Source organism: Lottia gigantea, assembly GCF_000327385.1.
Source record: "Lottia gigantea unplaced genomic scaffold LOTGIsca_16, whole genome shotgun sequence".
Lineage (NCBI taxonomy): Eukaryota > Metazoa > Mollusca > Gastropoda > Lottiidae > Lottia > Lottia gigantea.
The window spans coordinates 1306441-1332758 of NW_008707965.1; the positions used below are offsets into that span (position 1 = coordinate 1306441).

General features: G+C 35.1%; 5 protein-coding genes across 5 annotated transcripts in view; 4 read left to right on the forward strand and 1 right to left on the reverse strand.

The window, feature by feature from the left end:
• The window catches only part of LOTGIDRAFT_158220 (hypothetical protein), a gene marked incomplete at both ends in the record, with an annotated part of 5665 nt that extends 4724 nt beyond the window's left edge, over positions 1-941 (forward strand). Inside the window, one exon of the mRNA XM_009051183.1 lies at positions 850-941. Within this exon, the coding sequence (XP_009049431.1) occupies positions 850-941 (92 nt within the window). The remainder of the gene's footprint in view (positions 1-849) is intronic.
• A 2305-nt stretch (positions 942-3246) lies between these two features.
• LOTGIDRAFT_158221 (hypothetical protein) lies at positions 3247-4528 on the forward strand (the record flags this gene model as incomplete). Its single annotated transcript, XM_009051184.1, has 2 exons — positions 3247-4059; positions 4271-4528. 2 exons carry the CDS (start codon positions 3247-3249, stop codon positions 4526-4528), a joined length of 1071 nt encoding a protein of 356 aa, XP_009049432.1.
• A 2819-nt stretch (positions 4529-7347) lies between these two features.
• LOTGIDRAFT_213203 (hypothetical protein) lies at positions 7348-10032 on the forward strand. Its single transcript, XM_009051185.1, has 3 exons — positions 7348-7380; positions 7847-8887; positions 9687-10032. The coding sequence occupies exons 2-3, from the start codon at positions 7868-7870 to the stop codon at positions 9942-9944; spliced, it is 1278 nt and encodes a 425-aa protein (XP_009049433.1). The 5' UTR covers positions 7348-7380; positions 7847-7867; the 3' UTR covers positions 9945-10032.
• A 1947-nt stretch (positions 10033-11979) lies between these two features.
• On the forward strand, positions 11980-14765 carry LOTGIDRAFT_213204 (hypothetical protein; the record flags this gene model as incomplete). Its single annotated transcript, XM_009051186.1, has 2 exons — positions 11980-13503; positions 14098-14765. The coding sequence occupies 2 exons, from the start codon at positions 11980-11982 to the stop codon at positions 14371-14373; spliced, it is 1800 nt and encodes a 599-aa protein (XP_009049434.1). The 3' UTR covers positions 14374-14765.
• Positions 14766-16833: 2068 nt separating this feature from the next.
• Positions 16834-26318, reverse strand: part of LOTGIDRAFT_112727 (hypothetical protein) — a gene marked incomplete at both ends in the record, with an annotated part of 35395 nt that continues 25910 nt past the window's right edge. The window contains 5 exons of the mRNA XM_009051187.1: positions 16834-17066; positions 18208-18296; positions 18634-18740; positions 19215-19283; positions 19924-20073. Coding sequence (XP_009049435.1) covers positions 16834-17066; positions 18208-18296; positions 18634-18740; positions 19215-19283; positions 19924-20073 — 648 coding nt within the window. The remainder of the gene's footprint in view (positions 17067-18207; positions 18297-18633; positions 18741-19214; positions 19284-19923; positions 20074-26318) is intronic.

Genomic DNA, 26318 nt, shown 5'->3' on the forward strand with positions numbered 1-26318 from the left:
CTCAGTTGCTCACTATGCGATCCAGTGGTTACTACCCCCTGGTAAATTTCAGCGTGAAGATGTTTTCGCGCGCAAATGCTGGAAACAAGTCCAATATCTTGCAGATCATTTTTAGCAGCGATGGCAAAAAGAGTATTTAGCTTTGTTGCAAGAACGTAAGAAGTGGAGTAAACCCCAATATAATTTAGATGTTAATGATATTGTTTTGATTGTCGATGAAAATATTGTAAGAAATCAGTGGTCTATGGGTCGAGTAACAGAAATTGTCTCAGATGCAAAAGGTTTAGTTCGCAGTGCATATGTTAAAACTAAATCAGGTATTTTACGTAGACCAATTTCTAAATTAATCTTATTAATGTCACTATAATTAATGAATAGGTTAAGTTATTGATATTTCTATATTAGTTATTGTTCTGCCTTGTTGTTAGTTAAACAAATTATTGTTTAAGGGGCCGGAATGTTACGGCAGAAATATTAGTACAACGCTTGTATTAAGAGTAACGCATTAAACGAAGTAAGCCCTAGAACTGTAAGTTGCACTATGATCAACGTAACGAACCGCCTTATTAAAAAACGCCGCCATTGTTTTATATTTCATAGAATTCTATTGATCATTAATTAACGCATTAACCCCCTCACAAGTTGTAAGTGTAAAGTAATAATGCTTTAAATACAACGTTAACGAACATATGAATTAACGGCAATATAATTCCTGACATGGCATTTAAGCAATTTCATATTTTAAGACATTTATGCACTAAGCCTCCCCACGTGCATTGAATTCATCATAGTGACTGTTGTGGTAAATCTTTTACTGATATTAAAGAATATGTATTTTTGTCTTTACAGCTAAACCACGTCTTTTCACATCGTTTTATATACCCATATTGCTTAACGACATACTGTATAATCATCTAACGCATCAAACGAATTATTTGTGAACTGTGTGTGTGGAATGTGAGGTGTCGTAATAAAACGTAAAAATAGTAACTGAATTGTTTCTCCTTAATTCATGAAAGGAACGAACGTCCCGCCCACAGTGGGTGATGCCTTGCTGCATCATAAAGTTTGTTTGAACAAAATTGTAATAGATTCGCTTCTATCCATACCATTTCCTTATATTATACATTATCAAACGTAGCTATGCCTACAATAACCCGATTTAAAGGGACAGTCTAAACTGTGTTTAGAAACAATACTGAAAACTGGTCATATTCTATATCAACATGAATACAAAAATTCCAGAGCACACTGTAAACAGACGGGCCGACTCCCGTAATTCAGTTGCCATCTGTTTCCATGTTAAATCACGAAATTCAACCTTCTATAACTTTTTCCATGAATCTCGACTAAAACTTTCCAATATGTCACATTAAAGCCTGGACAATACTTAGTTCCTTGACAAAAATTCAATATATCAAGAGAAAAAAGTACGTAAAGTAAAGTATAAGGAGAAATTTATCTAACACAAAAATCATGAATCTTGAGCTAGCCAAACTGAAAGTAGACCATTACATTTTATCAATATTTGCTTGGAAGTCACTGCACACAAAACAGCCTTTTTTAGAATTATCCTTCGCATGAAAATCTCTCATCATCTCGCAGAATCTGAAAGAAAGTACAATTTCAGACATAACAAATCTAGACCTAAAATTACGCATGCAAAAATCCCAAAAGGGGGGAAGAAAAGGGATTTCTAAAAATAGCACGGACTAAAGGATTTCTAAAAATAACATTAATTACCATAATACACGTAGTACAGTCATTAGCATGTTTTACTGGGTCGGTTCACACGACTAGAAAATTCGGATTTGATATTGAATTTTTGTCCAGAGTCATGTTGAACCACTGTGGAAAAACCGTTTGTAAGCAAAATTATTATGATTTAGAACATTTGATCTGTAATTGTAAAGTCTCAAGCCATTTATTTCAAAAACAAAACTACTTAAAAATATTCCAAAATGGTAAAGTTAGGCATCATAGGGTCGTCAAAAAGTGGGCATGACAGATGAAAAGTTTTCCATTTCTTGTTGAATGCAGCCTGTTACCTGAGAACATAACTTAGTCATTTATGAAGATAACTTCTTGAACTTGAAATGGAAAGAGATTGATATCTGGGAAAAGATTGATATCTGGGAAGAGATTGATATCTGCCCTCTTTGATAATGTTTTCAGAATTAAAATACGTTTATTAGTCTCTGAGATATTATGCCATGAATATGATAGATATTGGCGAAATGTGACCTGCAATTTCGTGTTCTACTTTCACTTTCAAATTATTAGTAATGTGATCTTTCCTAGAATATACTTGACGCGTGTAACAGAAAATGAAACTAAGAGGTCGCAATAAAAATAGTTTTATTACTTAGCTTTAATCGAAAATTTTACAAATTTCGTGTTAATAGGCGATATAGATATTCATCAAAATACTTTATGATTCTCGCTCATTTGTTATTGAATTATACGCCCACATAAAATGTTAATTGGCATCATCCAATACTTTCCGTCCATAATTGCTCGTAAAGACACGATCATTCTTTTAACTCAACTTAGTGAAATAAATCATTATCACCCTATCCAAAATAAAATATAAATCGAAAACATTTTATATGAGTTATTGCCCTTGTCCTTAAAAACTGGTTTAATTTCTATTTCGTAAACCCTCTAGAAGGCACAATTCTTAATGGATTTTGACGTAACTTATTATATACTAATAGTAATATTGTTCATACTGAATCGAGACGGAACTCTATAAAATCAAAAAATATTTAATGAGTGCAAACGACGGACGGTTGTCAAAATGATTCTTAAAATATTTTTATTCAACGCACACGACAGAATCAAAACAATTGTTAACGAAACATTTGTACAAAATTGAAACTTAAAACAATATCTTTTACTGACGCACACGACAGACTTTTGTTACGAAACAATGTTTTGCGGACAAAGGCCCGTCGTGTGCGTTCCGCTTTACTATCCTTGTTTTTCGAAATAGGTTTGTCTAGTCTGTTAACTTTTTAGAGCACAAAATACGTGACAGATTTAAATGAAATTATTAGTTCTAACTTAAATTAATACTACCTATTAAAATGGACATAAAATTTAAAGTTTCAAACTTGGTCAACAAGAGTATATTGTTATCATTTGGACTTACCAGGTACCATGACTAGAGAATAGAATCTCTATATAATACGATATATCCATTTTGCATGCAATATTTTTTCTCTAGGTTTATGTTTTGTGAAAATGGACGAGGATGATCACTATGTTGAATCTGGCCTGTCTTCAAAACGAAGTATGAGTAACAAGGAAAGATGTCCTGTTCAACCAGCACTCCAAGATCCATGCACGGAAGCCTTCGAAAATGTGGATAAGGGAGTCAATTCTAATCAAGGGCCGGAAAATGGATCAGCTGGGGAATTCTTGACCAAGTTTGTGAAGAATGATGCCAAGTTTTTGGAAGGGGTAGCAGGAGTAAATATGGTCACCTCTCAACCTAAGTTAAGCCAAATTCAACGCAAGTGTCAAGAAATGGCTGGATGGGAGAAAGGGGGATTTCCGGGTTCCGCGCCTGTGACTATGGTCATTCAAAACCTAAATTTCCTCCGTCAAAAACCATATAAAGTGGAATTGAAAGCTGACGGGACACGGTATATGACATTAATTGATGGGAGGGGCGAAGTATACATGATTGACAGAGACAACACTGTTTTTCAAGTGGCTAATTTAGATTTCCCGAAACGTAAAGATTTATCTGCCCATATACGCGATACCTTGATGGATGGAGAAATGATTTTAGATATGGTGGATGGAAAATCTGTTCCACGTTATCTTATTTATGATATTCTCCGATTTGAAGGACAGGAAGTGGGAAAAACTAATTTAGATCAAAGATCATTTTGTATTCAAAAAGAAATCATTGGTCCTCGACGTGCCAAGATGCAACAAGGAATGCTGGATAAGAACGTATCCTTCAGTGTACATTGTAATTCATTCTGGGAACTTACGAAATCCAAAGAACTTTTAGAAGGAAAAATTACCAACGAAATCAGTCATGAAGTAGCTAGACGTTTAAAACAACCGTGATGAGAGTGATCAAGTCAAAAATTCAAGTCGAAACTTAAATGACTCTCAATAGACAAATAGTCTTTTTTGATGAAAAAAAAAAATGTTTTTGGCAGGGGGATGTTAGAATCTAAGTTGGTTAATTCAGTCCGGCGATAATTGTTAATTATTCCATTCTTATTTATAACTGTATTTTATCTTACAGATGACTAAAGAACTACGTCAGTTAGACAATAAAATAATAGAGTGCATGTGGGATGGGAAGTACTGGAAATATATGCGACAAAGAACTGACAAGTCCTTTCCTAATAATTTAGAGACAGCCGAAGATGTTTGTGAAAGTATAAGAAATCCTGTCACACAGGAGATGCTCTTACAAACCATCAGAAATGAAAGATGGATACCAAGTACTGGTGATGATGATATAAAGCCAACTCCACCACCAAACATATCAGAACATTAAATATTGCTTTATCATATGATAGAGAAAAATCCAAAATGTAGTCTACTTAGCAAAATAAAAACCTTATCTACATGTTATTTACGATTTGTTGTGGAATGCCCAGTGCAAGTACTTTACAGTCTATATGTTAAATCATGTCTATAAATGAAATATCTCTTTCTGTTTCGCATATTTTGAACAAAATTATAATGTATTCGCTTCTATCCATACCATTTCGGTATATTATACATTATCAAACGTAGCTATGCCTACAATAACCAGATTTAAAGGGACAGTCTAAGGAAAACTGTTTGAAAACTGGTGTTAATCAATATTGACATGGATACAAAAATTCCAGAACACACTGTCTAGGTTATAAGGGAACAGTTCGCCACCTCAGTCTCAAATCTGTCGAAATTTCAAATCCATGTGTGTTCAGAATTATCTGAGTTTGAAAGTTTCTTGGGATTCTGTAGAAAAGACATAGAAGTAGAAAATGAAATTCTTAGTTTGGGATATTTGTGAAGGAATTATGCGATTTTTGTGTATTTCTAGAAATTCTGAAGATTTTTTACATAATATATTCAAGAATCAAATCAATCTCCTCAAGTGGTGAATCTGTACAAAAAGTAGGCTAATCGTTAATAAGGAATGATACAATAAAACTTTTATTAGTTTATTCATTGGATTAACCACTTATAATTCTTGAAATCTACTGAAGTATTTTGTAAATTGAAAGGTTTCAAGTCATATAAAACGCTTTACATTTGTAATAATGGTTACTGAATAACCTTGTTCAAGATGTACAGAATATTGTTCTTTGAGGCCCCTTGTGCTACAGGCTGTGCACGTTAAAGCAAGGCTCTACTACACAATTTCCCTACGATTGTGTTACGACACGCCAAAACATCACAGAGCAGATATTTTGAATCGTATCGAAGAGTATCGTACTATCCATTCCTCACGACATCTTACGAAATGTTGCAAGCCAATTTGTGTCATCAACATAGACAAAAATGGATTTTTCGGTTGAGGATGAAGCCTTGGTGATATGCTTGGGGTTTTTTTGATTATCCGTGCACGTAGGCCAAAGAAACGGATTCGGATATCTCTAGATGTCTCATTCGAAAGTGTGCACCTCGCCGTATTCCAGGAATTTTTTGACAAAATTTTCCAATTTCTGCAGAAGCAGAAAACCAACCTTAGGTCATACATCCCCTTATATCATGCCTTTCTCAATACGGTTATAAGCCTATATATTCATTTGGAAATAATTGTTCATATTATCTACCAGGGGTAGAAAAAAAATGATTGAAACCACCCCTTGAAAAAAATGCCACAAAAAAACGTCCGATTACTCATATCATCACTGCACACTATAACTAAACATCTCACGGCGAAATCATCGAGCACACGACTGTGAGTGTAGAGTAGGGGTCTAGTCTGAGGTTGGTATCCACCTTTATTGAGTAGCAAAAAAATCAGTCGTAAATTATTTTCATTGTGCTCACAAAGAGACAGATCTAGCACGCATAATAATTTCGTCAGTATTAAAACAATAGCAATAGTTTCGTGTTTAGGGGTAAAAAGGCCAATACGAAGTAATAAGGACACTTAAAGTAAATATAATAAATAGAAGTAATACCAAACCAAAACGATTATATTTTAGACCTAAAAAACATATGTTTCCGAAGCAATCAAAGCAATTGCGGTATGAATATTCAAGTATTTCCCCTACTTAATTGATTGTCTAGATTGTTCAAAAACCAAAATATAAACTTCCAAATGGATTTTGACAGTCTTTCGATCTGTGTTTTGCAAGCTAAATGAGCTTTACAAAATGTAATGTGTATAATACTACACAGTTTACATACAGGGGTGATTTGAATTCTATTAACAATATTGGTATTAAAGTTAATGTATTAATCGTTTTTTTTTATTCGAAAAAGTGATAGTAACAGTTTGATGATCCAGGACATCTTAGTTGAATATTTCACCCCTTCCTGCAATCGACCACCCCCACCTCCCCATTGTCCCTCCGAATATATCATATACTCCCTTCCCGGCGAACAATTACGTCTGGCTACGGGCCTGAGCACACCCCCTTCCTTGTACTACAAGAAACAGAGAACGGGCGCTAAAAACTTATGTCATTTTTAGTAACTGGACTCGAGGTGCCTAGTTTCTTACACCAATGATACTGGCACCGCCGTGAAATATTCATGAATACAATGTAAAACATCGAGCTTATAAGTACATAATCTTGAAAAAGCTAATTAGTTCCAATCGATCAATCAATATATCATTTTTTCTAGGTCACACCTGTTTCAGCCAATGAGATTGGTCTAAGTCGTCAAAGCACATGCGTGATACTTACAAGGCCACGATTTCGTTATAACTTTGGACAGAACTCTACGCTACAACAAGATACCTTAAGTGCCCACAATCGCGTGCTTTGTCGTGTCGTACACGCCCTCACACTACATGGCATCGTGTCGTAGCGTGAGTTAGTGCATGACATCTAAACGAAATCGCACATTGTGAGGCCTTTTTTAAGATCCCTCGACAGATGGAAATAGCAAAAGAGCAGGCTAATGCCGCCATCCTAGCAAAATTTCCCTCATTGCACCCTGCATTGCGCTGCCCATCTTTTTTAGCCCACATGGTGCAGAAAGTATGACGTAAAATTCGTTTCATTTTTTATAATTTCGTTTGTCATTGTACCTACTGGTCGATTTGACATAGTCGTTGACCGATTTGTCTCATAGGAAAAGATAACTCTTTCTGAGAGCAGACGACTAGAAAATTCGGCATTAGATTAATATTGAATTTTTGGTGGAGGAACCCAGTTGAACCACTGTGAAAAACCGTTTGTAAGCAAAATTATTATGATTTAGAACACTTTATCTGTAATTGTAAAGTCTCAAGCAATTCATCTTAAAAAACAGAACTAAATAATATTTATAGATGAAAAAGTTGTGCATCTATTATTAGTAATTAGGTCGTCAAAAGTGAGCGTGGCAGGTGAAAAGCTTTCAATTTCTTGTTGAATGCAGCCTGTTACTGAGAACATAACTTAGTCATCCTGGACGCCATTACTAAAGCGGAAGTTAACAGAGCTACGCTGCTACAATAAATGCGCTGATTACCATAATCAAATTTGATTTGATACAGGACAAATGGTTTTTAGACCAAATCGAATCAGATTAACCCAGGATAAATTCTACTTAGTACCGTAATGTAGTGATCAGGTCTTTGCCTTGCAGTTTTCTTTATTATATTATTCATAATTCCTGACCAAAATTGCAATATCTTCCAAGCAATATTTTTTTTCTCCAGGGTTATATTTTTTAACTGAAAATGGACGAGGGTGATCACTTTGTGGAATCTGACCTGTCTTCAAAACGAAGTATGAGTAACAAGGAAAGATGTCCTGTTCAACCAGCACTTCCAGATCAATGCACGGAGGCCGTCGAAATTGTGGATAAGGACGCCAATTCTAATCAAGGACCGGAAAATGGATCAGCTGGGGAATTCCTGAGTGAATTTGTGAAGAAAGATGCCAAGTTTTTGGAAGGGGTAGCAGGAGTTAATATGGTCACCTCTCAACCAAAATTAGGTCAAATTCAACGGAAGTGTCAAGAAATGGCTGGATGGGAGAAAGGGGGATTTCCAGGTTCCGCGCCTGTGTCTATGGACATTCGAAACCTAAATTTCCTCCGTCAAAATCCATATAAAGTGGGGTTAAAAACTGACGGGACACGGTATATGACATTAATTGATGGGAGGGGCGAAGTATACATGATTGACAGAGACAACACTGTTTTTCAAGTGGCTAATTTAGATTTCCCAAAACGTAAAGATTTATCTGCCCATATACGCGATACCTTGGTGGATGGAGAAATGATTTTAGATATGGTGGATGGAAAATCTGTTCCACGTTACCGGTATTTAATTTGTGACATTCTCCGATTTGAAGGGCTAGAAGTGGGAAAATCTCATTTAGATCGAAGATCATTTTATATTCAAACAGAAATCATTGGTCCTCGTCGTACCAAGATTCAACAAGGAATGCTGGATGAGAACGTATCATTCAGTGTACATTGTAATTCATTCTGGGAACTTACGAAATCCAAAGAACTTTTAGAAGGAAAAATTACCAACGAAATCAGTCATGAAGTAGATGGACTTATTTTCCAGCCGGTATCCGAGCCTTACAGACCTGGTCGCTGTGGTGATTTTTTAAAATGGAAACCCCCAGAATTGAATTCAGTAGATTTTAGACTGAAGATCGTGAAGGAGAATAAAGTTGGATGTTTGCCAGAAACAAAGGGGCATTTATTTGTTAATGGTCTGGAATCAGCCTTCGGAGAAATCAAGGTGGGTTAATTTTGAAGGGATTCAAAGGAAGTTTCATGCAATTCCCGTCAGGTGAACATCTGGTCACAATAATGAGAGAGAGACCCGACCGAACTATAACTATATACGGGCGTGATGGGTCCAGAGTTATGTCATTTAAACAGGCGTGATAGGGTCCAGAACTAGTCATTTAGTACAGGCGTGATGGAGTCCAGAGCTAGACGTTTAAAACAGACGTGACGGGGCCCAGAGCTAGTCATTTAAACAGGCGTGATGGGGTCCAGAGCTAGTCATTTAATACAGGCGTGATGGGGTCCAGAGCTAGACGCTTAAAACAGACGTGACGGGGTCCAGAGCTAGTCATTGAAAATTGGCGTGACGGATCCGTATCTAGCCAAACATTACCAATGAGACCGAAACTATACATATGGCGCTCTCAATAGTCACACAAAGTCTAGTCAGAAAAGATTCAGAGAAAATCAGCGCCAAAAATCTTGACTAAAACATATCGCTGAATTTACTTTTACAATTTTTGGCCACTTATAATTTAAGTTTCTCAATCAGGCTATATTGTCCGATATAAAAAAGGTTGCAGAGAAAAACCTACGAGAAAATCACGAAATAGTAAGGATCCATAATGGGAGAGGGGTAACGTAATCGATCAGAGTCCTGTAAGGGGTAATAGAAAGAACAAGGTTGAAAATCCCTAAGTTAGTGTTTCATCCATCCGGCTTTATTGGGATCAAGTTCGCCGTAAATTGTTACTATTTTTAATTTTAAATTATTCCATTCTTATTTAAAACTGTATTATATCTTACAGATGACTAAAGAACTACGTCAGTTAGACAATAAAATAATAGAGTGCATGTGGGATGGGAAGTACTGGAAATACATGCGACAAAGAACTGACAAGTCCTTTCCTAATAATTTAGAGACAGCTGAAGAAGTTTGTAAAAGTATAAGAAATCCTGTAACACAGGAGATGCTCTTACAAACCATCAGAAATGAAAGATGGATACCAAGTACTGGTGATGATGATATAAAGCCAACTCCACCACCAAACATATCAGGACATTAAATATTGCTTTAAAATATTTGAAAGAGACAAAATTATATTCCATGTAGTCTACTAATACTAAGCAAAATAAAAAATTTCAATCTGCCAATTGCCAGAAGGACGCGTGACTAATAAATTCAGAAATTAATAGTCCGATACTCTAATATTGTTCCAATAGGGTCCAAAGCAGAGGGTGAAATGGTCCAGGGTTAGTTTTCTAATACGGTGTTACGGGGTCCAGAGCTAGTCATCTGATAAAGGGCGTGGCAGGGTCCAAAGCTAGTCGTGTTATACAGGCGCGACGTGGTCTAATGCATGTAACCTTATACAGGCGTGGCATTGTCTAGATCTAGTCATCCAATAAAGGCGTGATGGGTTCCAGGGATAGTCATCTTATGCAGACGTGACGAGGGTCACAGCAAGTCATCTAATATAAGCTTGACGGGACTCAGAGCTAGTCATCTAAAACAGACGTGATAGGGTCCAGAGCTAGTTTTCTAATACAGGGGTGGCGGGGCCCCACAGCTAGCCATCTTATACAGGCCTGACAGCTAGTCATCTTATACAGACGTGTCAGGGTCCAGAGCTAGTTTTCTAATACAGACGCGATCCAGTTTTTGTCATCCTTATACAAAAGTTACAGGGCCTAAGTCTAGTCATCTAATACAGACGTGACAGAGTCCAGGGCTAGCCATCTAATACAGGAGAGACGGAGCCCCACAGCTAGCCATCTGATACGGGGCCCAGAGCTAGTCAGTTAATACCGATATGACAGTGTTCAGAGCAAGTCATCTGAGTCAGACGTGACGGGGTCCGGAGCTAATCATCTAATACAGGTGTGACGAGATTGTTCATTGGATAAATAATTGACCTTTAGTCCACAAAGGGGATTATTAGTAATTAATGATGAGAATGTAGTGTTTTGAAAGCAATGGTTAGATGTGATAAACATCGTACACTGTTTCTCTAGGAAGATGCTGTTCAGTGAGTTATGATTTGATGGCTGTCCATGTCTTATCATGACTATAACAAAATCATCTGCAGTTGTGTCAATGGGTCGATTACGATGTGGCACAGTCTTGGTAAGAGAATAGGGCGATTTGACAATCATCCGATTTGCCTGACAAGAAAAGATAACTCTTTCTGAGAGTTAAACGGAAGTTGAAACTACTGTGTTCAAAATTAGAAAGTATTGCGAAAATCTGTTCTATTTTGTAAGCAAAACTATCCAGATTTAGAAGACTTGAACGATATCTTAATCTGAATGGTAAAGACTAAAGCCATTTATTTCAATAACACAAATGTAGCCAATATTTTTCCATATTGAATTGGAACATCACCCCTTCTCCATTTCAACGGGAACATGTCATCTCTTGAGTCTGTCTTCTTAGTCTTAAGACTTGAGTTCTCTCCTCACTTAGATAAGAGTGCATGTGTCTCCTCCCTCTCCCCAGTCACTAACAGTAACACTGCTTAAGCTTGACTGAAACATCTGCCTGTATTCCAGCCTCTGATAGCTATTTTGAAAGTTGTTGGCTGGTGTCGAGACCCAAAACTAGGCCCTGTTTTATAAGGATTCTCAGCACCGCCTAAGGTGCAGGGGTTTTAAACCTATTTATTGAAATCGAATTGTCAAACCAGAACGAAACTCATATATATTTAGAAAGAAAGATACCATCATAATACCCCTACATCATTTATGTCACATCAAATGTACCGCATCTTTTGAGATGTGGAAATCCCCATAAAACACAAGGTTTGTTTTTTATGACTCTTCGCCGGCCGATAACTGTCAAAATATCTATCAGAGCCTGTATTTTATAAGATTTGATAACTTTGGATGCAGGACATCTCAAACTATCTTTCAAAGACAACTAGAACCGCTTTTTTCATGACTCAGACTAATAATTGTGAAATGAAAGAAGAAAATCAATTTGTTCAAAGCTATTACGACTTTGTCTTTTTCTCCAGGTTTAAATTTGGTTTACTAGAAAATATTCAGTACTGTATGAAGATGTGTTGATTTGTTTAATTAAGCCTGACCTCAAAACACAGAATGAGTAAGAAGGAAAGATGGGAGAAGATTCCTCCAAGATGGTTACATTGCCCACGAAAGGGTCAAGTCATCGAGGATACGTTTATCCCATTTAAAACTCCTCTAGATGACAAATACAAAGACCAGATACCTGATGAATGCCTATTTGATGTGGATATGTTATTTGCCTCCGTCAAACTTTATAAAAAGAAGCTGGGACTCTTTGTAGATTTAACCAACACAAATCGATTTTATGAGAGTAAAAAAGTGGAAGAATTGGAATGTAAATTTGTGAAATTGTGTTGTAAAGGACGTGTGGAAACACCCACAAAGGAACAAACAGAGGCGTTTATAAATTTATGTGCTCGTTTTAAAAACCAAAAGCCATTAGAACTAATAGGTGTCCATTGTACACATGGTTTTAACAGGACTGGCTTTCTAATTGTAGCTTATTTAGTGGAACGATTTGACTGGAGTGTTGAAGCTGCAGTGAGAGCTTTCGCTGAGATAAGACCCCCTGGAATTTATAAACAAGAATATTTAGACGAACTTTTTGGACGCTATGGTGATATTGATGACACGCCTGCAGCACCAGCACTTCCCGATTGGTGCACGGAAGCCGACGACAGTGTGGATGATGATGGGAATTCCATGAATGATGGGAATTCCAGTCAGGGACCTAAAAATGGATCTACTGGAAAATTTCGGAAAGAATTTGTAAAGAAAGATGCCAAATTTATGGAAGGGGTAGCTGGAGTTAATATAGTCACTTCCCAACCCAAATTAAGTCAAATTCAACGGAAGTGTCAAGAAATGGCTGGTTGGAAGAAAAATGGATTCCCAGGTTCGCAACCTGTTTCCATGGACATTCAAAACCTAAATTTTCTTCGTCAAAAACCTTATAAAGTGAGTTGGAAAGCTGACGGGACACGGTATATGACATTAATTGATGGGAGGGGCGAAGTATACATGATTGACAGAGACAATGCTGTTTTCCAAGTGGCTAATTTAGATTTCCCAAAACGTAAAGATTTATCTGCCCATATACGCGATACCTTCGTAGATGGAGAAATGATTTTAGATATGGTGGATGGAAAATCTGTTCCACGTTATCTTATTTATGATATTCTCCGATTTGAAGGGCAGGAAGTGGGAAAAACTGATTTTGATCGAAGATTATTGTGTATCCAAAAAGAAATCATTGGTCCTCGCCATGCCAAGATTCAACAAGGAATGCTGGATAAGAACATAGAATCCTTCAGTGTACGTAGTAAACCATTCTGGGATGTTACAATTTCCCAAAAACTTCTAGAGGGAAAATTTTCCAAAGAGGTTAGTCATGAAGTTGATGGACTTATTTTTCAGCCAGCCTCAGATCCTTACAAGGCTGGTCGTTGTGATGATGTTTTAAAATGGAAACCTCCAGAATTGAATTCAGTAGATTTTAGACTGAAGATCGTGAAGGAGAATAAAGTTGGATGTTTGCCAGAAACAAAGGGGTATTTATTTGTTGGTGGTCTGGAACCAGCCTTTGGAGAAATCAAGGTGGGTGATGAAGGCTTTCATGTATTTTCTTTTTTCCTTTGGACAATTAACCTAAAGGTATAACCCTTGGGCCTCAGAGGTCCAGCAATATATTTGATAATGATTTGCATATTTTTGTTGTTAAACGCTGACAGGCCAGGTCCCTTGCTTTTTTTACATAATAGCATTTTGTAAATACCGGTATATATTTTTGGGTCATGCTCCCAAAACAGCCATGTTATATATTCTATTTCCTAGACATTATCCTGAATCATGTATATTTTCATTCCAATTTAGATTCTCAAATCACAACTCCAAAAAAACCAGCACACATCATATTATTTAAGTGTCCGAGACAGACATGTTGGTCTTACTTGCACAAAAGGCTAGTTGGAAGGGCCTGTTTCATTCAGAAATTACTGTATATAGATTAAGCATAATTGCGAAACTTTGTAATCTTCAGAACTGCATGAAAATCACATAATCTCTTCAAATAGAACCTTTCCTCAAACTTTTACTGATAAGCTTAGCTAAAAAAATTCAATTTATTTTTTTAGACTAAAGTTTGGTACGAAACCTATCCCTCGTAAACTTTTAATTCCTTTTTTTTTTCAGGTGAATAAAGAACTACGTCAGTTAGACAATAAAATAATAGAGTGTATGTGGGATGGGAAGTACTGGAAATACATGCGACAAAGAACTGACAAGTCCTTCCCTAACAGTTTTAATACAGCTAAAGGTGTTTGTGGAAGTATAAGAAATCCTGTAACAAAGGAAATTCTCTTCCAAACTATCAACAATGAGAGATGGATGCCAAACGCTCACAGACAGAAACGACCTGGTGATAATAACTTAATGCCACCCCCACCATCAAAAATATCCAGACATTAAATATCATCTGAAATTGCCCAAACTTGGCTGCCCATTTTTACTTGAATCAGAGTGATAAATGCAATCACGAACATCAGAATTTCACACAATCTGGCCTCAGGGCCACAAAACATCTCTATTGCTCATCTGAGTTTTTACTCAAATTTATAATGCCCCTTGCATCAAAAAAAGTTAACATTTTAAAGTAATGTGATAATGCCAGAAACATTGTGCAATAAGGATTGATATATTTTCGTCTTTGATACAATCAGTAATTCATTTGTAATAGCTGCTTCAAATTTGAGTAAAATCTCAGCTAGGTATGACCCAGGGGTCTGATTAAAATGTGGATGCTTTCCCCTGATCTGTCTCAGTGGAGGAATCAAAGAATGAAACATACAGATCAATGTTTTCATCCGATTGAGTGAAAAATCCTAATATAATTTTCAGGCCCTTACTAACATACTACTCTACTGCTATATCACTGTTTATTATCACTGCCAAAAAAATTCAGCGCAGCGTAGTTTTAGTAATAACTTCAAAGATCCATGCCAAGGATCAAGAAGTAGACAGGATCATTGAGAACTTGTATGTCTGTGCTGGGTATTGAAAATGTTTGTCTCCCATATAGTGTAGGTGAAGTAAAGTGGCCAAGTGGTCCACGGTATTAAAGATGGGTTCCCTTATTTTCATTTATGAAAATGAAAATGCTAATACTTGTATGAATATAAAGAAGAGGTGTTCTGTTCTAATGATGGAGAAAAATATCAGTTTGTCTCACTTGGCCATAATTAATTCACAATTAGCTATATTAGAAGAGAATCACAAGCAGAATTCTAATGAGTGACCTATCAAGAAAGGTCAAAAAGTCTTTTTTTGTTTATCCAGACTGTACATACTTGAGTGGTTAAAACTCTTAATTATATGCAATAAGAACATAATGATATGATTGAGAATACATGATAATTTATTAGAAACACCAATTAATCAAATAGTTTGCATAATTTGACACTAAATATAAGGAAACCCATCTGTAAAATAATGCTATGTTCTTTGAATGATGTCTATTTTATGCACAACATCAATATGGCCTATGGCTCATGTTTCTCAAGCACTGGTAGCATATGTTGTTTAAATCCTTGTAAGACATTTTGAAGGATCACAGCACATTAAGAGACAACAGTTTTATGGATATAAACTTCTTTGTATTATTTAAACACAACGTTTCATTACACATACAGGTAACGTTATCAAGTGAATGTGAGAAGGTTACCTGTATGTGTAATGAAACGTTTAGGAACAAGATGACCACTGTACTTGGTCCTAAAAAGCTGGTTAACCTCCCCACCTCAATGTCGGTTTATACAGCCATATAGAAATATTATTGACCATTTGATCTGTTTGTATATTGTTTTGGAGTGAATATTAACATAATTATATAGATAAATAATAGAATAATGTACTGCTTGTTTTTATATACTCTTAGTTTATATGTTGGTAAGCGCCCAGGTTCAGTTCATCCACTATCTCTGTTAGCCATTATTAATTGCATTAAAGATGGACAGCTGCATATTTTATGGCCTCAGACTGATATAGGGGGTCAGAATATAATGCTTGTTAGAGTCAAAGATATCCTAGGAAAGTTCTTGTTCAAGGCATTCCCTAATCAGCAGGCATGAATATCTTTATAGGCCAAAACTCTGTTCACATGTTCTAACCACCAGGGACAGGTTAAGAGTTATACATTAAAGCTTAAGGCTACACATTGCTTTTGTAATAATTTAATACATCACCAACACAGTAACCTGGTACAAACATACAAACTTCAATACATGCTATTCAACTCACTGCTTGGTTGTCCAAAGACATAAATCCTAAATTATTGTGCGGTCTCAAGGGCTGGACATGGAACCTTTGCCTGATTATATCATATGATTTGAATGTAAAAACTCCAATGTTCAGCAGAGATTTTTCAGATTGTCACATGAAATGGAGATCGACAGAAATATATTCATTTGATTCTGATAGCAAAGTAATAAAACCAATAAAAGGAGTGTCCCATTTCTTCACTGTTCCAACTCTCCCCTAAAGTTTAGAACCTAAACTCATTAACTCCAGAGAATGTTCCACTGAGGCGTTGTAAGCAAAATCCAACGTGTACGCCATGAATGGTGCAACTTTGGTAGCCATCTTGTTCATAAAATCAGGGAGGATGTTCTTTCTTCTGAGAAAAAAACTGAAAAGTACGAGAGATTTAAATTAATAAACAAAACTGGGCTTAGATTAAATTCTAGACTGTGGAAGTATAGTCCAATGAAACTCTACAATCTACATACAAGATCAAAACTAGCTCCAAGGCACATACACATAATTCAATTGACTTTTAAATAAAAACATTGAAGTCTGTCATTTAATGGGACAGGTAGGCTTTTTTTTGACCAATCATACTTTAGTCTCATTACAATGTGAGCGTATAAAAAACTATACCTTTGAAACTGCTCCTAACGCCAAACCAAATTTTTCAAGCTTCAGAAGATGTTGGCTTATCCAGTTGGGTAATTTAGAAACAACGTTATTTCTGTTGTACCGTCTGTCAACCAATAAGATTGTAGCATAGTCTCCGCGATGTCTTATAGCTCGGCCAATCGACTGGTTCACTGCCTTCATACACAGATTCTCATAATGTATCTGACCAGGTTGTCTCCCTTCACTGTCTTTAGGCTGAAATATAAAGTGGTAGATTATAACATGACGGTGCAAGGTGGCAAAAATTCTTCACTTGTCGATATTATGGAATTTTCAAAGAGAAATAACATACTTATAAAAAAATTGATCACTAGTCTTTTTGTGACATGGGACCCAGGTGTTTCAAAAGGGTGAGCATGTCCTGTATCACTAACAATACTTCCCCCAGTACTGATTGTAGAATTGGATCAACAAATTTTAAGCTAATAATCTTATTAATAAACCATACATTATACAGAATTATCTCCCTTTGACTGTCAAACTCTTTCCTAAGAATTTCCTACTCAAGTTCCTGCTGCTTGTACAATAAATCAAATCAAACTTAAATGAGTCCCAAGATTTATCAACAATCAGAATCATCCAATTTGAACCGATCTAACTACCAACAACTACATAGTTTGTGATATCAGCATCCACTGGAAGCGAATGTTAATTTGTCATCTACCAACAAACCTAATAAAGCTTTTTTCCACGTTCAATTTGTCTGGGAGGACCATGACTTGAATCAAGCCACACTAGTTCACAAAAAATAGCTTGCTGGGCAAAGTAATATATGCCCACATGCAGCTTTGATTTTGAATAAAAATATTTAGCAGTACAGTAACAATCACGAGTATGAAATATTCAACCTTCAATCATACACTTCTTTTGAACTCTTAGGGCGATACTGAATAATATTGAGTGTAAGTTATTGCCCTTATTCTTGAAAACATGTTCAATTTTTAGCTCGTGAACACTCTAGAAGGCAAATATTCAATCTTCAGCACGGGAATGCATAATAAAACCAATTATTGTCAAAATCCAGCAACAATCATGACTTTTAGTGTTTTAGAGCTAAATTTGAAAGCGTTTTCAAGAACAAGGACAATAACTCATACTAAATATTTTACGATTCTTCTGATTTTCAATAGGGTTCATCCTTGAGTGATTACGAACATTCATACCAAGGTTTGTCAAAATCCGTCAAGAATTGTGTCTTGTAGAGTGTTTACGAGTAATTGTGGACAGATGGACGGACATGGGTGACGGCAATATACGCCCCCCCCCTTTCATGTGGGCGTATAAAAAATCATAATAAAAATTTCTTCTAGCTCGATTCACTATGAATACTTACATAATTGGCATTCAAGTAATCCATTTTTTCCTTCAATTCAGGAGATTTCAAATTTGGATACGGCAATCCAACCATTACGACGCATCTAAAATTTAATGGAGTTTTACATCCCACAATCAAGCACCTTATTAGGCATATGAAATGAATGACATGCTACTTTTCTGCATTTAGTGAATTGTTTTCAGCAATAACATCTTTGCCGGTCATGTCTGATTGAGGATCCAAAATGTTAATACTTTTTTCATGCAATTTTTATCAAATTAAATCATAGTATTATTTACTTACACTTGTGGGTGGCAATTTTGAATACTTAAATGTAGCTTTGAAAGTATTTTAGGCTACATTCCTGCCTCAGACCTGGCTTTTATGCCACTCACTTGAAAAGAAAAAGCAGTTGGTGCTCGGAGAGTTCAAATTCTTACCTTCCTAAATCATCTGAGAAGTTGATTCCTTCACTCATCTTCCCTCCCACTACACATAATAAAATAGCCCCCGTCTGGGGTTGGGTAGTACCAAACGATTTACATCTCTAAAATAATAAAAGCTCATACCAATATTCCATATAGTCTATATAGATATTAGATACTTGATATTGTTATTGTTCTGTATTATGCATATTTGATTTTATGGTCCAGATATTGCTAGTATTGTTTACAGTATGAATTTTTTTCAGATTTACTCGAGGGTAAGAAGGATGTACATTATATTCACAATTATATATAGATGGGAGAGGGTGAAAACACATACAGAGTCTTTGATAACGTAGTTTGTTATGGCTGAACAGCAGTTTCAAAACATCTCGCTATTCTAAGGACTCAAATACCAATGTTCAAATGTATTCACCTATATTCATCAATTTTCCATTTCTGCAGAAGTTTAGAGGAGTTTCGGAATCTGATTAAGTATATTAATTCATTTGGTGAAATGGCATATATTAGTTTATTCCTTGACAAAATATGCAAAGTTTGCACATCAATAAAAGTTTCACCAAACATGAGGTTACCTTGATGACTGTAGAATATTGAGATAGAATATGTTCTACACCTCCAGATTTTCTTGGTTCCCTTAAAACCTGTAATATATTACAATACATAGTAGTGCTGACACAATAGGCTTACTGGTAATTGTTGAATTGTTACATCGCTATACGACATACCATGATATGCAGATCATATTGCATGGTAATATACAGATACTTGACAATACCAGGCATTTCATCAACTATTTATACTCATGTAACTAAATGTCATGAACGTTCTCATGAGATGTGTAGCGTTGCATGAACACAATACCAAGCACTAAAATATGGCACTACCAACATATTGACTGCATATCAACCATTAGCAAGAATTTAGGGAGGGGCTCTGTCCCTAGAACCATTAGTTGTGTGGACTCTCTGAAAAAATGCAAAACTGACAACCCCAGCTGTACAAAGGCATCAGACAAGTCTGACTATGGGTCCTTAATATACTTATTTCACAAATTAGGTATGTGAACTCTCTGAAAGAGACACGGACACCTGCATGGGTAATAAATCTACCACATCGATTGTAAAGATGTTTTCTAAATTATTTGTATCGGGGACACTGATGGCATCAATTTGCACCATTCAAATTTGCAATCGGACGTCTGTGGTTCCTGCACAACTAGGTAAACTCTCCAAAATGCCAGATATGACACACCAAGTTACAGTGTGGCAACTTTTGACTCACCTTTTTCTTCTTTGAAATGCGATCAATGAGTCCAGTTTTTTGCCAGTGGTTGAATACAAGTGACTCGTAGTCGTAGCTTGGGAAGAAACAGACTATACCACCTGGTACAATGTTACTGATGTTGACTAGAATACGACCCAGTTCATCAAGCTGAAAATAGAAATAAAGTGTAGGTTTATGTCCTTTCCACTCCAGTTTAGGCAATGTGCAATCATGGAAATTTTCAAGTACAGGGGCATTAAAGGCTACTTTTCTTTTCTTTTTTTTCATTATTTTAGATAAAAATTCAAATTTAAAGTATATACATGTATAAGTTAACACCAATTTTTAAAGGGACAGGTGGGCAATTTTTTTGACCAATCATACTTAAGTCTCAGAAAATGGAATTTTTTAGCTGAGCTAATCAGTAATAGTGGTCACAGCTGGCCGTCAAAATTTGAACCTTCAAATCTATATGTGTCCAGAATTATCTGCTTTTGAATGTTAAAATGAGGACTCGTCAATTTAAGATACTCTTATGATATATAGAAAAGACATATATAGAAATGGTGAGTAAAATTTCTGGTTTGAAGTATTTTCAAAAGAGTTCTGTGATTTTCATACATTTATAGTACTATTTAAGACTATAGTAAGACTATTTACATAAGTATTTTCAAGGCTAAAATCAACTCCCAAAAATTGCACACCTGTCCCTTTAATCTTCTTGGGTTCATGTAGGGTACAATAAGGGAAAATGACACAGCAGTCTTATTTTTAACCTCTAATTGAGCTAATAGTATTAACCACAACAGCAAATTAGCTTACAAATTCCCTTACAGAGTGAAGTAAACCTTGTTATTTATATCACTAAAGTTAAAGTCATATTGATTAGAAAGAAACGTGTTGGGCAATGAGGATATATCAAGTCATGCTTTCGGCCGTGTGATCTAATCTGTTAACAACTGGTCTAGAACAAGCCATACATCTATCATACCAAACTATTCACAAAATCACATTGTACAGCATGTGACTGACTGACACCATTTACTCTTCACATGTTGAAACCTGCTGGTGTATTTATTCTTTACAAATGTCTAGATTTATGCATGTATAGGTCAGAGTTTCACGATACGTAATCTCCTGACTTATTTTCTACAGAAGTAGAACAATTTTTTTTGGTTTTAATATTTCTCCATCACTCTACTATTGATGTATTGAGCACTATTTTAACAGTGGTATTTCTATATAGCTCTACAATTGATATATTGAGCACTATTTTAACAGTGGTATTTCTATATAGCTCTACAATTGATGTATTGAGCACTATTTTAACAGTGGTATTTCTATATCACTCTACAATTGATGTATTGAGCACTATTTTAACAATGAAAATATTCTATTATACTGTATGTATAGGTGATATAGGGAAATAGGATTAACATATCTAAAGTATGGAATATCGGATAATGGAATTTTACATCCTACTTTACAGCACCAGAATGATTTAATTAACAAAAGCAACATTTTTATTAAAATTTAATTAATGTAAATCTAGACATGACTGAACAAGCCACCTATGATCTGACAAAATTGCTATGCATATCATGTTCTGGGACATATGATTTTCAACCAATCAAATGCTTTATTCAATAAAAGTCTCATAACTCGGCATAACTGGTATCAAATGAAACATTTGGTAGAACTTACATAAGCCTTTACTTTGTTGGCCTTTCTTTAACTTAAAGGCTTGTTGAACAATGTAATGGAACTCATTTAATAAATCATCATACCATGATTTAATATTTATCTAGTATTTAGGGCCTAGATCATAACAAGATCATCTTTGACATACACTTTTCATAGCTTAAAAGCTTGTTAAACAACGTTGCAGAACTCATTCCATAAACACAATTTGAATCTCATAAGTCTACAGTAAGTTCAGCTTTTAATGGACTCCTCCAGTCAGTATAAACTTATAAATCCTAGTCAATAATAACTAGAATAGACTAGTCCTATTATTGGCTCATTCTATGTAAATATACCAGTAGTAAATAAACTGGTCTGTTATTGTGGTTCAACCGAAGTCATGACCTAAACCACAGAAATAATTATTCTGTTTACCAATAAACAACTATGTTTTGTATTTGTTTGTTTTTCACTCTTTGTTGTTTGTACTTTAATTTGGAAACAAACAATCTTATATCATTGTTTTTTTCTCCGATCGAAGAATACTTGGGCAAAGATATCAATACTCTCTGACTACAATGTTTGCAATCATTTTCACATGAACTGAAATATCAATTACAAAATACTACTGAGAGGTTTTGATTGTCTATGGGTTGATAAAAATGTCAACCACTGGAAAAGTTATTTTTTGTAAACATGATTTTACAGAGGAGAATTTTCATCCAAAAATACTCTTCACATGAATTTTCTGGGAGGGAAGTGTGTCTATTTCACATGTAAAATCACTGAACCTAATATTTCTATGGAACCAAAGACATTCTAAGACAAATGGAAACAGTTGAAAATTTTATTTTGAATATTTATGAAATGAGAGAAAAAATTCAATTCAAAGCTCAACGTAGTCAGACAGTATACATTCTGATTCAAAACAAATACAAAAATATTTACTTCATTTAAAATGAAATGATAAAGTTTTACGTCCTACTTTTCTGCAGAAGGACAACACAATGCAGTGTACAATGAGGGAAATTTCGCCAGGACATCGGCGTTAGCCTTCTTTTTTTTAAATTCCAACTGTCTTTAATGTGCACAGTCTGCAGCTAGTTCATTTGAAGGCAGTGTAAGTAAAATATCAGTCATATTCACTAAATCAAAATGATTATCACTATTATAAAAGTTGTTCATTATTTATTAACAGCTTTTGCTACAGACAACATTCATCCGGTACCGTCTTTGTGTTTAAAACTATATACTTCGTTTATTCCACCCTTGTTTATATCTTACAGATCTCTTTATTTGTGACCTTGGCCAGTGCTTTACATAGGAGTTTTTAGGATCTTCTTCACTCTCATGTTCCAAAACATTTATAGTGTTGGATTATTTTTTATATTTTGTTATTGTCAGTTTATCACCTAGTCGTCCTTTGTGATTGTATATATGTATTGTTAATTGGTATTTGATGATGTTAATTTGTATCATGTGATAATACTTGTTACTCTATGTATTGCCTTTGACAAGAAATGGTGCAAAATGATGCAAATAAAGATTATTATTATTATAAGAAATACACACAGTCACTAGTGTTAAATATCTAGATATTGTAGGTTGATTTTTTTAAATGTTACTGTTATATTATTATGTATATTAAAACACTATCATGTTGATGTACATTATGTTTTATAGATATTTTCCATAGCCCAGCAAAGATAAGTAATTAAATAGTTGATCATTATTCAGTTACAATACCCACATACATCTGGTGGAAAATTGAAATGATACAAATAGAAGCCATAATAGCCCTTCAACACATAATGATGTCAGCCCCTCTAACCTGTATCACTGACATGGGATAAAAGGGGAGCGTTCTAAAGCCAATCCTCCTATTATTTAAGCATTTTGTATCCATAGGTACTTGTTTTTATTTCCACTCTATGGAGAATAATCTCTATAGAATCTAACTCTAAAGGAGAAATAGAAACAAGTGCCTGTGGTTATAGAACCAGAAAGTTCTACAATAATCTTCAAATCAAGAAACTTGACAATCTTGAGCTTAAAAAATGGTTCATTGTTCTTATAGAAGCTGTGACATTTCCAAGAGAACTTATAAGAAAAATTCACATTTGATTGAAACTGTGTAATCATGTCACGATGGAAGAATCCATTCTATTACCATACCCCTAGCCGTTATAATGAGACAGTCTATAGACCTAATAACCGAGAAAAAGCTACTAGGATATACCAGTGTACTAACTTATTTGAGGTATGAGGATGTAGGATGAAATATTTTGATAGATTGACCTGAATAATGTAAATGAGATGAGGTCACTGTCTGGGGTAGAAACTGTACTGGAAAGACCTAAATCACCTTCCTTAATCTTGACTTCATTTTTTTTCTGATGTAACCTTGTTGTTAACAACAAAAATTCCTCAACACAGTTGGCTTCTGTCTTTTTGTGAAATTAAAGGGATTGTAAAGAGGTTTTTTAGTTTTTTTTTTTATGTGTATCAGGGCCTTTATGATTACTATTTGCATCATGCCAATGTTTTTCTCAGATATCTGTGGTTCTTGATATATAAATGCTTAATCATATATGACTTCACTTTTGCAAAAGCTAATACCAGTAATTGCAGCTTCTACAATTGTAATATTATAAACACTTACTAAGTTGTGATGAAACTTCAAGACCCTGAGGCATCTTACTGAAATTGCACAAATTGATGCTATCAGTTTACAAAACCTCGATACAATCCCTGTAAATAATATCTCCACAAACAAAACTGAGTATGGAACTACTGTGGTTTCTCAACTGCATTTTGCCAAATATTTTAATACAGATTAATCCAAAATAGAAATTGACTTTGACTTTGAGTTGTTGAAGAGAAATCCTTGATACAATTAATGTCACAGAGACAACTTTTGTATTGATACAAATGTTTACTAGCAATCCCCCAAAACCCTGAGGGTACCATCTGTTGGCCGGTAATGCTAGAAGAAGGGCAGAGGACGATTGTAAAGCCCATTTAAGATCAATATGTTTTAATTTTTTAATTTTTTCAACCATGTACTCTCTCCTCTTTCAATTTAGGTTGAAAAAATCAATAATCAATCCCAATAGCTTAGAGTCGACAGAAAAATACACGTTTCTCATAAAAAATATGATTTAATTTTATTCGCAGATTATACTAATAAAATTTCATTTAGGACAATCAAAAAGAAACAAGAATGTATTGCAAAGGTCATCCAGACTCACAAATTGCGATGCAATACTGCTTATATTAAACTCTGTCCCATTTTCAGTTGATGGTATTACTTGCGGGGGTATCAAGAAAGTAGTCACTATTCAGCCACCCTACAAAAGGGAAAGACTCTTTAAGAGAAATATTTTTAATATGTGTCGTGTTTACACAACCTTAGAATAGTACAGGACAAAACTATGAAACAAGTCCAACTTGACCTTGTGGCCAGACAACCTCTTTATCACAATTCTCTTGACTTGATTACAGAAATCGGTTAACTAATACAATGTCATTCTGTTAACGTGGACGTCCCAGACTAGGTGAACTTGGAAATAAGTCAACCATTTTCATCCAAACAAGATTGAATGTAAAGGTCTAGACTCGTCCTATCATCTCAATAACAGCTTTAGAAATATACTCTTCTATAGGTCACCTCTAAAAGAATCAATACTGAGACTGGAGGGGGGATAGTCCAAAACATACTCTTATTTGACAGATGTCTGCTGGATAGAGTTAGGAAAACATGAAGGTCATGTAGGTCATCTTAGATAAGCAGAATAATGAGAAGGGACTGGATAATAGTACAAAACATCTTCTTATTTGAGTCAAAAAACTAAAACAGGGTCATCTTGGATAAAAGGAATACATAGAAGAAAGTGTAAATTAGTCAAAAACACTTACATTTCACAGATGTCTGCTGGATAGAGTTAGGAAAACTAGGCCTGATAGTCTGTTATAACCCCACCCCTAAGCCAATGATATAAGAGAATAGAATAGAATAGATCTATATATGAACACAATTTTATGGATAACAATAAGAAAAGAAAAAAAAACAAGAAAAGTGAAAGACGATGAAATAATCAAAGAACCACAAAACAAGAATACCTAGAAATAGATTATTTTTATGATTGCCAAGATGTCATTGCTCGGACTCAGACAAATGCCTGATGGAGGGTTGGTAATTGATAATCAATATACAAAAACAGATCAAAGAACTTTCTTGGAAACACTAAACAAGAACTGGAAATAAGTTGACAGATACAAAGTTCACTAATGTCATTGGTTGGTTGGTTGGTTGGTTGGTAGATGACAGGTTAACGTTTTATCAATAAAGTAATGGTAATTACACATAGAAGAGCACAAGAAAGTATTGACATTCAAAATGAGACTTAATTTGAACTACATACACTATGTTTACTAATGTTACAAGCACCAAGTGTACTTGGTACTCAATGAAAGGGGAAAGGAATTGTAAAAAGGTTTTCTAAATTTTTTAGGTGTATTTATCAATTTGCACCAGTCCAATTTTCAGTCAGCGTCTGAGGTTCCTGAAATTCCACAAAAATAAGTGTTCGTCACTAATTGCATTATCACATAAGGTCCTTCGCAAGTAGAGACATCCATCAAACACTGAATTTTAGTGACATTGCGGGAACCACAGATGTCTGACTGAAAATTGGACTGTTCCAATTGATTGTGTCCCTGATTCACAT

Coding starts and splice junctions, on each gene's coding strand:
- LOTGIDRAFT_213203 (XM_009051185.1), top strand. CDS start 7,868: ATGGACGAGGGTGATCACTTTGTGGAATCTGACCTGTCTTCAAAACGA. Junction 8,888..9,686: donor CAGCCTTCGGAGAAATCAAG/GTGGGTTAATTT, acceptor TATATCTTACAG/ATGACTAAAGAACTACGTCA.